We start from the raw sequence: 11561 nt of genomic DNA, 5'->3' as shown, positions 1-11561 counted from the left end.
TGATATGTATTCGTCAGAGAATACATTATCAGTTATACTAAATATAATATCAAGTCTATTAAGAAGCTTAATAACGTTGCCTTGAGACTTTCATTAGATTAGAATGAATAAACCATATACTTTAATTAATTAACTCATTTTATTCTTTATGGACTCTGTATAATATTATATATTTAATACATTTTAAATGTTTATTTTACATATTCTTTACAATTATATCTTATACACTTTTAGATTGAACAATTATATTTTATTATTCTTTAAATCATTTCATCTCTTTTTTAAAAAAAGTATTTAAAGCTAATCTTTGACGAGATTAGACAGGAACCACTAGAGTAAGAAGCTTAAAGTTTTTGGATTTCCGATGAATATTTGCTCTTTAGATGGATCTAGATGCGTAAAATTTGGTTGATAATTGATATATTGATGATCATATGGCTGTAATTTTTCCGGGATTGTCTGTACAAGTCTGAAGTGTGAACTGTTATCTCAATTGATAACATGTGATTATAAACAAAATGAAAGTATTTTATTTTTTTTTATTTTAATTTGATGAATGTTTACTAATTGCTCATTTAATTTTTTTCTTTTTAGGGATTCTTTGAAGTACCTTAACTATACTTATACTTTTTATTAGTGGTGCAAACAGTCTGGGTTTATTAGTATAACAGATTTGAGGTTAAAGGTCATAAGCTATCCCACCAGCTGGCAAAGTGTATGAAATTTCTTTAATTCACAAAGAAAGCCTTGCTAAAGTCATCTTTAGTGTAGGTCTAGTAATACATTGCCTTAATTGAGCGTGGCTACGAAGTTTATGATTCTTAAGTAAGCTCCAACTATATATATATATCAAAATATCTTATGTTTAATTACACAATTTATTGACTACCATTTAAATTTAACATGTGTATAAAAGTCACAATTTGTTATTATACATTTTTGCTATATATCAATAAATTAACAACTATTACTTTTTAACATTAGGTAAATTTGAACACAATTTTATTTCAGATAATATTTTCGTTAATGGATTAATAAAAAAAATTGTTGTATTAACATTCTTATTGCCGAGTTGAAGTGAAAGGACAAAAAGGATAAAATCTATAATTTAAATTTTTTTTTTAAAAAAAATATAATTGTATTATTTAAAATTAAAAAAAATTAAGGTTTCATAGTACTGCCTTCATATAGCCAATATAGGACAGCCGAGACGAAAAAAAATGCCACTAGCGATCGACCTTATAGTCATATGATAGTCACATGCTAGAAGCGTTGTTATTCATATATCAACAACATATTCAAAATATATTATTCGTATTTTTACTTCAAATTGGTTTTTCTGAAACATAAAAATAAAAATATATTATTCGTATATCAACAACAGCATTCAAAATATGTTATTCATATAACAACAGCATATTTGAAATATATTAACAATGTATTCAAAATATTCACTATATCATTAGTTTGAGTACATATTTTAACATACTTTGAAAATATTGTAAAATTATTTTATTCATATTACAAAATTATTTACTACATTAGTTTAAATTTCAACATATATTAAAAATATTATAACATTATTTTATTAATATTACAAACATATTACGTATATTAAAATATGTAGAACATATATATACCATCTGTTAATAACATGTAGTGATTATGTCTAACATATTTTGTGAAAATCAGAGGTTTCTGCAAAGTAGTAATTGTTTTGTCAAAAGAAATAATAATAGATGGTAAGAAAAACCTTACCTACTGAATTTTTCATGTCTAAATATTGTATTTCGTCTACAAAAGAAAAAAAATTTTAATTGTTTCATTAAAAAATTAAAGAAAAAAAGGTAAAATAAAAAGCCTAAAAAAAGAAAGGAATGAAACAACTTGAAAAGAGAAACTTACAAATTCATGTTTAGGGAGATTTGAAGCAGTTGTAAAAAAAAAGTGAAAAAAAGAAACAGGGAAAAGGGAAAGGGAGAAAGGGAAAAAGGAGCTAATAAAAAAAAAATAAGCTTAAAAAAGCTTAGTCTTTAATAATCAAACTGCAATCTGCGGATCATCGGTTCTTTCATCATCTGCCGCAGTAGTTTTAACAAAGCAATTAATACATAAATAATGAGAGTGTTAATATTTACAATCAAAAAATATTTAGTTTTTTAATATATTTTTTGATATACTGTGACAATACCTACAGTAGTGGCGGAAAATAATGATAATATCATGTGATTTGATCAGCATTGTTCATCATTTTCTTTTCAATAACAAAAATATTTTTTTTTACGTGATTTTTAACCTAATACGTGAGCTACAAAATAAATAAACAAAAAGTCATAAGATCAGCTAAAAAAATTTTTTTATCCATCTTTTTTTTTAATAATACCGGAAAAACTAACCTTTGATGAAAAACGTTCATTTGTAAGCAATTTGTGGCCAATGGAATCCGTAATATACCCGAATTACATAAAATAACACATATTCCGAAGTCTACTTTATATAGATATGTCCAAAACTCAAAAATTCTGGTACTATTAAATCAAAACCACGTCCAGGAAGGCCTAAACTCTTACCCCAAAAAAACATATTCAACTCAGAAAATTAGCCAGGAGAGCTTTATCATGATAATTTAACTAAAAATTTTTTTCTAATGCTACAAGAATACTTGGAAGAAGGTGGACATTCCAATGACCCTAAGCATAGGGCAAAGTTGACAACAATTCTTCTTCAAAAAAGGTGTCCACGTGTGTTGGATTGGTCATCCTATTCTCCCGACCTTAATCCCATAGAAAATCTATGGGCAATAATGAAGAAAAGGTAGAAAAGAGGGTAAATCAACATATTGCACAAAAAAAACTGGTTGGATTAGATGATTTTTTTGTCAATTATTCAGTCAGAATGCGATAATCTTAATCCAGAACTCTTATCGAATTTATGTGCATGCATGAAAAAACATTTAGAAGAAGTTATTGAAAGGAGGGTCGTATAATTAATCATTAAAATTTTAGTTTTATTAACTTGTGGTATTATACTAAATGTCATTAAAGTTTTATGTAAATAAAATAAAAATTGGCCAAAAAATTTATAACTTTAAAATTATCATTATTTTCCACCACTACTGTATAATACGAATGTTGGAACAATTTGTTAAAAAAAAAGTATCATCACATTTAATTATAATTTACGTGTATTTTAATAATAAAGTAATGATACCTTGCAAAAATTCAAGGTTTCTGCAGATATTTTGAATAAGACATGTCATTGATATAAAAATAATATGAATTTGAGCTTAAATTTAAACTGAATCTTAATTTGCTAATAAAAGTATGCAAAAAATATCATTATCATTAGCTTATAAATATCATTACTATATATTACATCTTTGGTTCATAACCTGACGCTCACAAACTTGCAAATCATAATCCTGAACATTATTTTAAATTTTTCAATAAACAGACTAATATATGAATATACAGTTGTCTTATTTTAATGATGGTTACTTTGCAAAAAAAATAGAATTATGATATTTACTATTGGTTTAACTATTCATCAAACTTGCTATTTATGCATGTAATAATACTTAGTTCAAGAGTTCTCGTACTGGCAATGATTCAACTACCCCAAGCTTTGTTGGTATTTTTAAATCAATCGTATGTTCATCATATTTTTTGATAATAGGTTGGGTGTCTCTACTGTTTTTTTGTGCTATAATAACTGCTTTGACGACCTGCTGCATAAAGATACCAAGTTTCGTGATTATTGCTTCATCTTTTTTCAGTTTTTGTTGATCTGTAGCTTTTAAATGCATACAGAGAACTCGTCGCCAAACATCTTCAGTGATGAATTCATTTAATTCATCATATGGTTCTACAGCACTATTTTTAATAATGAGTTAATTTTAATAATTAAAAGTACTAATTAAATAAAAACTTTATAATAATACATACTTCTCATGTGTTACAATAAAATCATCTGCAAGTTTCACAACAGCAACATGAAATTTGCAACGATATGTATTATACCATCCACCTACATCTTTGAGTAACGCACCAATTCTAGAATCAGTCTTAGATATTTTGCATACACGTGAAATTAATTCTTCATATAATTCTTGTGTATTGTTTCTAGTACGAATGAAGAGTGCCTTGCATTCTTCTTGTAACTGAAATTTCTTATGCTAAATTTGAAATAAAGTAATAAATATTAAATATACAGTACATGAAATTATTGTTATATTATTTTGTTACCTGATCAATTTCAACAGGTGTTGATAAAAGCTCATAAGAAAATTGTTGTGATGGTAAAGCTGAATCATCACCTTCATCAGTTCTGGTCATCATTCCATTTCTAATATTTGCTGCTAAGTCTAAAATTCTTTTATGGTGTGCAAGCCAATATGCGATCTCGAACTCATTTTGAAATTGAGTTGGAATCGCAACATTTCCTATTTCTTGTCGTACTTCTTCAGGTTTTTTTTGTAATAGTGATTCTTGATTTTGTAAAACTTGCATTTCTATAGAAGAATGTAAAGTACTATTTGTTGATGTCATTTCATGTTGTGATGCAATTGGTATATGATTTTTGGGGCTTGCTAAATTTGTAACATCAGGATTTTGACTTGTAGTTTCATCTTCTGATAAAATATTTGGTGATGATAATCGTGTTGTTTTTGTTGGAATTGAATTTATAATTTCAACATCACTTGATGAATATTCCTCTAATGGTTCTTGTGAATTTCTTTTTTGTATTGTTTTTGTATGATGGTTTAAATCTTTTGATTGTTCCTGCTGACTTTGCAACTTTTTAGTTGAACTTCGAGTTCTTCTTGGATTAGTATCACGTTTTTGTACTTTCTTTTTCTTTGTTGAAGGCGAATTTATAACAGTTTCATCATTTAAAGAATCTGCAAGCAAAATAATATTAATAAAAATTGTGTTGCTATCAGAACCAAATGTCAATAATGTACTAGTACTACCTGATTGTATTTTTGTTGTTGTAATATCTTTAGGTACTATTAATCCTATAATAAAAGTCTGTTAAAACAAATAAATAATATAGAATACTAGAAATTATTAACTTACTAAATCTTTTTTTAGACATGATATAATCAAATAGTGTAAAGAAAGAAATGATTATTGATATGGAATTTATTAAAAGAATTTAGTTTTCTTCGTAAAATAACTTATACTGTATATATATAAAAATTTAGATTTAATCATAAAGGATTTTAAATCTATTTATATTTTTTAATATGAGCAGAATGGTCTATTAGTAATCATATTGTAAATTAATTGAATAATAAATATTTTGTTATTGTATATATTTTAATAAAGGATGGCGTCAAGCATATTGTAATTGCATGAGTTATTTCAAAACTTTTATTGATTTTTAGTATAAACGGAATTTAAAAAATTAGATAATATGATAACATTAATTAATTATGGTGTAATTTAATTTTAATATTTCCTGATTTAGGTATGAAGGATTATTATTGAAGATTTAGCTTACTTTTAACTACTAATACCAATAGTTTATCGTATATAAAAGTTTATTAAAGTTTAAAATATCTTGCTAATTTTTATCTTAATTTTTACAAAATAAAAATAATTGTTTTTTAAAAAAAAATCAAAAAATAATTAATGAACCGCTCAAAAAGAATTACTCGTGTATATGCATCAATCCCAAAGCTACGTGTTAGAGCAACTAATAAACAGCGTGATGATGAATATGGAATATCTTCTATATCTAATAATGTTTTAGCATATAGTAGGCCGGAAAATGCTAATTTGCTTTCTGAAGAATCAACAGTTAGCCACATTCCATTATTAAATGATGAGGTTAGTATAAGGTATTATATTATCTACAAAATAATATTAATGCATTAATAAACACTTTTCAATTGTAAAAATCATTTCACTAAACAGCAGATACAATTACTTAATGATGTAGAAGTTGCTTCAGTAAATTATAATAATGAAGTTTTAAATGATGGTGATAATGAAATTTTGGTTAATAATGGTAATGACGTTTTGGATAATAGTGAACCAATATTTAATGCTATGGACGAAGAATTTGTAGGTAATGGTGAACCATTACTTGATATTGTAGAAGATTCGGAACCAGAAGAAGATCCATTAATAAATGCCGAAATTTTAGAAGAATCTTCCAACTTTAAGGGTTTTGATGGTGAATATGGCCCATACTTCCCAAACTTCACATCAGCAATGCTTTTTATCTGGATTACCAAACACATGATTTGTAAGTGATATTATTAATAAATTATTTTAGATAAAAAACTATGCAAGTAAAATTCTTAATATACTGGTTTTTTGTAGCAACAAGTGCATATGAGGATCTTGCAAAGATCCTCATACATCCCAAATATCAAAAAGAAGATGTTACTACAAATATCCGACAAATTCGCAAATGGAGAAACAGATTACCTTTGGCTAAAGTATGCCAGCATGATGTACCTCTCCATATGCAACGGATACCATCTACATATGAATCTATTAGAAAGGCATTTACCATCTCACCTTTAACACACCTGGAACGCATTTTAAACAACCCAATACTCATGTCAAATATGTATTTTGGTCCAGGAGTAGTCACAAATGAAAGGCGAGAATTTTGGCATGGAGAATTTTGGCAGGATTCACCTATGTTTGGAGAAAATGAAATAAGAAGCAACAATAAAGGTTGGTAATAATTTAACTGTTATTTATTAAAAAAAATTGTTCAGTTTAATGACTTTAATATAAATTATAATAAAAAAAACTAATCAGCTTTTTTTTTAGTATACAAAGCAGGTGATTATTTAGTATATTATAAACAGTCATCAACATATATGTGTCGAGTTCGTGGTGTAGTAGTTGATGAAACAGATGGTAATATGCTAAAATTAAAGGTTGATCAACTCTTCTCACATGAAAATCTTCCAAATTGTCGCTCTACTGATAATCGGCATATTCGTGGAAATGGTAAGGAGTTGTGGTTAGTTGAAGGTGAAGCAAAATTTATTAATCCACAAAATATAGAACGACACATTACTGTTTGGTTACGTGATATGCCAGAACCAGAAGAATATGATTATTATATTCAAGAAATTGTATATTTCTTCAATGGCAAATGGAAATATCGTAATATTATAATGAGACACCACTTACCATATGAATATATTACAATTACACAACCACCACCATCTCAACGGCATTTGCCTATCATGAAAATTTTTCTTGATATTTATGTTGATGATTTTGGTACATTTAGGAATGTTTACCACTCACTAGGTGGTGTGTATTTGCAAATTGGTAATATGCTACAATCACATCGGAAGTCACTTAAAAATCATTTTTTAATTGGTTTTGTTCCATTTGGAGCAAATTTTGAAGATTTCATTAAACCAATACTTCAAGATATAAAACGTCTAGAAAGTGGCTTGGTTATGAAAACAATAAATGGTGATGTCTGGATAATTGGTGGACTTGGATGTGTCACAGCAGATCTCCCTCAGGGAAATGATATAGCAGGTATAAAACGTCATGGAGCAAATCATGGTTGCCGAACATGTAATGTTTCACATGATCAGCTTACTAGCCTAAATTATAACTATATAGAGAATGCACGTTTTAATCAACAGACAGAAGAACGTCTTATAGAAATCAAAAATCAATATGCAAAAACAAGAAAGGAGCAACTATCTACTGAATATGGTATATCAAACCCTGGGTCTTTTAATGTACTAAAATGGGATCGACACATTCAAACACCACAAGATGCATACCATTCTATGGCTGGAAAAGCACGAACACTTTTAGAGGCAACATTCAATGTCTTTAACGCAATTGGCGAAAAGGAATTTTTAAAACATTGGAAATATATTGAAAAACCCACTAATTGGAGTCGAATGCCAAATCCAATACAACATCGGCAAAGTTTCATGTTTTCTGATGTATTAAGAATTACAATGTTGATGCCATTTATACTTAGACGTTTTTTAAAATCTCATCATATAAAAACAGAAGCTTTGAATAATTGGCATGAAAAACTTGGAATAAGGCAAAATTCAGCTGTACTGAAATTATGTTCTTGTTGGGCAATTGAAGCTAAATTATTAAAACTTGCATTTTCAGTTACTATAACAAATAATATACAACAAGAATTTCAAAGATTGCTTAAAGAAGAGCATGAAATACTCATTCAGGCAAGACAAAATTATTTTTTTCTTCATATTTTTAATAAAATAGTACTAAGCTAATAACTTTTTTTTATGAATTTCCATATTTCTTATTAGTTATTTCCAAATATTTTCACAAACTTACCCAATTTGCACATAAATGTTCATCTTTTACAACATATGTGCAATTTTGCCACCCTTGTAAACACTGCAGTTGGCATAAAAGAAATGGTGCATCGCATATTCAAGGCAATGGTTCCACATATAAACTGTAAAGTAGTTGAACTTGATCTTACCCGAAGATATAATACAGTGCAGGCACTACGACATCTCATTGATGGTTGGATAGATCCTCGCTTTAGTATAGAAACTAATGCATTAAACAATCTTACTAAAGATCCAATACTTTACTCAATATTATCAGACTGGTATGCTACAGAAAGTTCATTCACATTTACAAGTATTCAGAATAATGACAATGAAAGTGATGGTAAATATATTTAGTTATTTTATTATTGGAAAAATTTATTTGCTAATTTAAAACTAATTTTTATAGATATTACATTTGGAGTAAGCAACTTTAAAAATATTATTGATATTTCGCTTAAAGATCAATGGAGTGCCAAAAAAGTTGAGTGTAAAGGCATATCAAAAAAGTTGGATGATAATCATCCATTTTATCGAGATCTCTATAGAGCTTATGCAGATTATTTAAATTCAAGTGCGGCAATATTGAACAAAAATATGGAATTTTATAGTTCAATTTCATATACAGTTATTAAAGACAATCAAGAACCTGTACGATTAAAACTTCATATTGGCGATATTGTAGATCTAAATGAAGAATCTGAAGGTGTCGCATATGCTAAAATTGAATTCATTATTCAACATAAAGCAAACAATGGTCAATATTACACTTTTTTTTTATTTAATTGGTTTCAGGCAACGAACTATGTTGATTCTATATCAAGATGCCCACTTTATAATATTCAGAAGCCAGAAGAATCACAATGGTTTCAAATTTTTCCAATCAATTTTATTGATCACGTGCCTCAAGTTCACTTTATTCACGATTGTAAAAGTACATGTAACAGTTGTAACACCAAGCATGATGAGGCTAATCGAAGTTATATTTTAAATAGTTTTTATTACACTGCAGTTTAGTCATTATATTGCTAACATTATTTTATATTACACTAGAGAAAAAATTCTTTCAAAAATCAAGTCGTACATGAATTTATTGGAGGAAATTTTTAATTTAAATTGAAATTTTTATCATACAATAATTATATTATTTTATTATTTTTGACACATGACTATTATATTATTTTGCTATTATTATTCTGTCTTTGATATATTTTCAATATATGATTGTTATATAAAATTGAATTTCTATTATATTATTGATACATATTTACCATATGATGGCTATATAAAATTAATATTTTGAATAATATTTTTATCATATTTCTGTCACGTATTTGGCATATAATAGCCATATAAATTTAACATTCATAATAATATTTTTACCATGTCTCTAACATATAGTTACTATATTAAAATAAGATTTTTATATTATATGTTCAACATATTGTTATCATATAGTTAAAACAAAGATAACATAAATATGAATATCATATGTCTGGTATATTTTAAAAATATCGTTAACATATTTTTTATATTGATAGGGTTTCTGCAAAGTACCATACATTCCATGTATAGAAATCATACCATACATGACTCTTTTTGTAAAAGAAAATCTAAATTATACTATACATAAAAAAAAAAAAATTTTTTTTTTATATAATAGTTCTCCATTTTTGAAGAAAAACAAAATATTCGAAACTTCTTTATATGAAATTTATAATTTAATAGTAAGGTTTTTGGAGAATATTGAATAACAAAAACAACATGCACTTTTAAAGGTGTCTTTAATTCTTTTTGAAAAAAAAAATGGAAGCACCACCAGTCACTCATTTTGGTTTTACCCAACCTGTTAATTATCTCGGTCAAATTCATAAACAGAACGATGCTAAAGTTATTTCCTCTCATAAAGAGGTTTGCAAACAACTCGATGTTTGTCAAATGATAATACGTGAAGAATATGAACAAAAGGGACAAGAGAGACTTAATAAAAGTTCTTCATTTTCTAAACAACTTTCTCAAAAAGTTGCTCAACAATTACAAAAATATCAACGTGAAAGAAATAACATTCACTGTAAGAAAACAAACTTGCTTCTCCAAAGACTTCAGAATGGTAAGCTTTAAGAAAAGAAGATAAAAATCTTTTTAGTGAATTATTTCTCTTTTTAATTTTTGGTCATTAACTTCTCTATTTCTATTAGTTCTATGTATCAAAGAAAAGATATACTATATTCTAAGCAGACTCCTATGATCACCTTATTATCCTATATAAATCTTAAACGAAGAAATCGACGACTACGACGGCTAAGACAAATAAGACATGTCAATACTCTAAATCATATTAGCCAATTATCAACTACAAAACACAAATCAGTACAGATTTTTAAATCGGTCCCCGCAAAAAACTTTACGGAGAATAAAAAAAATTCTTTATAGGGTCTTAAACGAAGAAATTGACTTGGATGGTAATAAATTGTATTAGCCAATTATCACAAATCAAAAACGATAATTAGAGGCCCGGACCTGAAACTCGGGTCAGGTTCAGGCCGGGAAAGGTCCGAACTGGCTTCGCAGTTTGGATGATATTTTAACCACCATACACAATAACAGTTATCATGCAGACTAAGATCATGTTCCATATAAAAATAATAAATGAACTTTATAAGCTTATCTATGTATTTTTACCTATAGAAATCTAAATAACGTAATTCGCTGAAAATATCAAAGATATTATGCAATAATAATTTATTTAAAAAAATATCAGTATGTTGAAAATGACATGATCCTATTTGGCTGCATAATAACAATAATAATTCGAAATCGTTGTTTATTTTCATAACTCAAATATCGCTAGAAATTCTACCTTCGAAGTTCAATAAATAAAAAGCTTAAAAGCTTTCCAATTAAAAAAATAAAAATATTAAAGTTTATAATATTGATTCTTGAAATTAGTTTATAAATAATCTATATCATTAATATTTACAGTTAATTCTTTATTGAATAAATGATAGAAAAGAAAAATAAAATGATATAAAGTGAATTATTAAACTACATAATACGCCTATTGTAGCTTATCTGTTACAATCAAATATCATTCAAATATATTTTTAAAGAAAAATTTCTTGTTACGTCATAAATGGACAAGTAAACTTTTTTTGGCAACATTTTCTTTCTTTTTTTTATGAAAATTCTACAAAATTTTCCTTTTTTGGTAATTTCCTTATGATAATAAACATCCTAATTA

General features: G+C 26.8%; 4 protein-coding genes across 4 annotated transcripts; 3 read left to right on the top strand and 1 right to left on the bottom strand.

The window, feature by feature from the left end:
* Nucleotides 1-3577: 3577 nt before the first annotated feature.
* On the bottom strand, nucleotides 3578-5097 carry OCT59_007134 (uncharacterized protein; the record flags this gene model as incomplete). The annotated part of the gene is made up of 4 exons (XM_066146662.1): nucleotides 3578-3872; nucleotides 3945-4174; nucleotides 4245-5017; nucleotides 5079-5097. 4 exons carry the CDS (start codon nucleotides 5095-5097, stop codon nucleotides 3578-3580), a joined length of 1317 nt encoding a protein of 438 aa, XP_065998517.1.
* A 539-nt stretch (nucleotides 5098-5636) lies between these two features.
* Nucleotides 5637-8254, top strand: OCT59_007133 (uncharacterized protein; the record flags this gene model as incomplete). Its single annotated transcript, XM_066146657.1, has 5 exons — nucleotides 5637-5834; nucleotides 5922-6255; nucleotides 6333-6451; nucleotides 6833-7136; nucleotides 7413-8254. 5 exons carry the CDS (start codon nucleotides 5637-5639, stop codon nucleotides 8252-8254), a joined length of 1797 nt encoding a protein of 598 aa, XP_065998516.1.
* Nucleotides 8255-8425: 171 nt separating this feature from the next.
* Nucleotides 8426-9132, top strand: OCT59_007132 (uncharacterized protein; the record flags this gene model as incomplete). Its single annotated transcript, XM_066146647.1, has 3 exons — nucleotides 8426-8663; nucleotides 8730-9026; nucleotides 9116-9132. 3 exons carry the CDS (start codon nucleotides 8426-8428, stop codon nucleotides 9130-9132), a joined length of 552 nt encoding a protein of 183 aa, XP_065998515.1.
* A 994-nt stretch (nucleotides 9133-10126) lies between these two features.
* Nucleotides 10127-10568, top strand: OCT59_007131 (uncharacterized protein; the record flags this gene model as incomplete). Its single annotated transcript, XM_025329035.2, has 2 exons — nucleotides 10127-10430; nucleotides 10519-10568. 2 exons carry the CDS (start codon nucleotides 10127-10129, stop codon nucleotides 10566-10568), a joined length of 354 nt encoding a protein of 117 aa, XP_025164297.2.
* Between the last annotated feature and the right edge of the window lie 993 nt (nucleotides 10569-11561).

The sequence above is a fragment of the Rhizophagus irregularis genome, chromosome 15, assembly GCF_026210795.1.
Source record: "Rhizophagus irregularis chromosome 15, complete sequence".
Classification (NCBI taxonomy): domain Eukaryota; kingdom Fungi; phylum Glomeromycota; class Glomeromycetes; order Glomerales; family Glomeraceae; genus Rhizophagus; species Rhizophagus irregularis.
The sequence above is the reverse complement of the archived record's forward strand: the minus strand, read 5'-3'. Positions and strand labels throughout refer to the sequence as shown.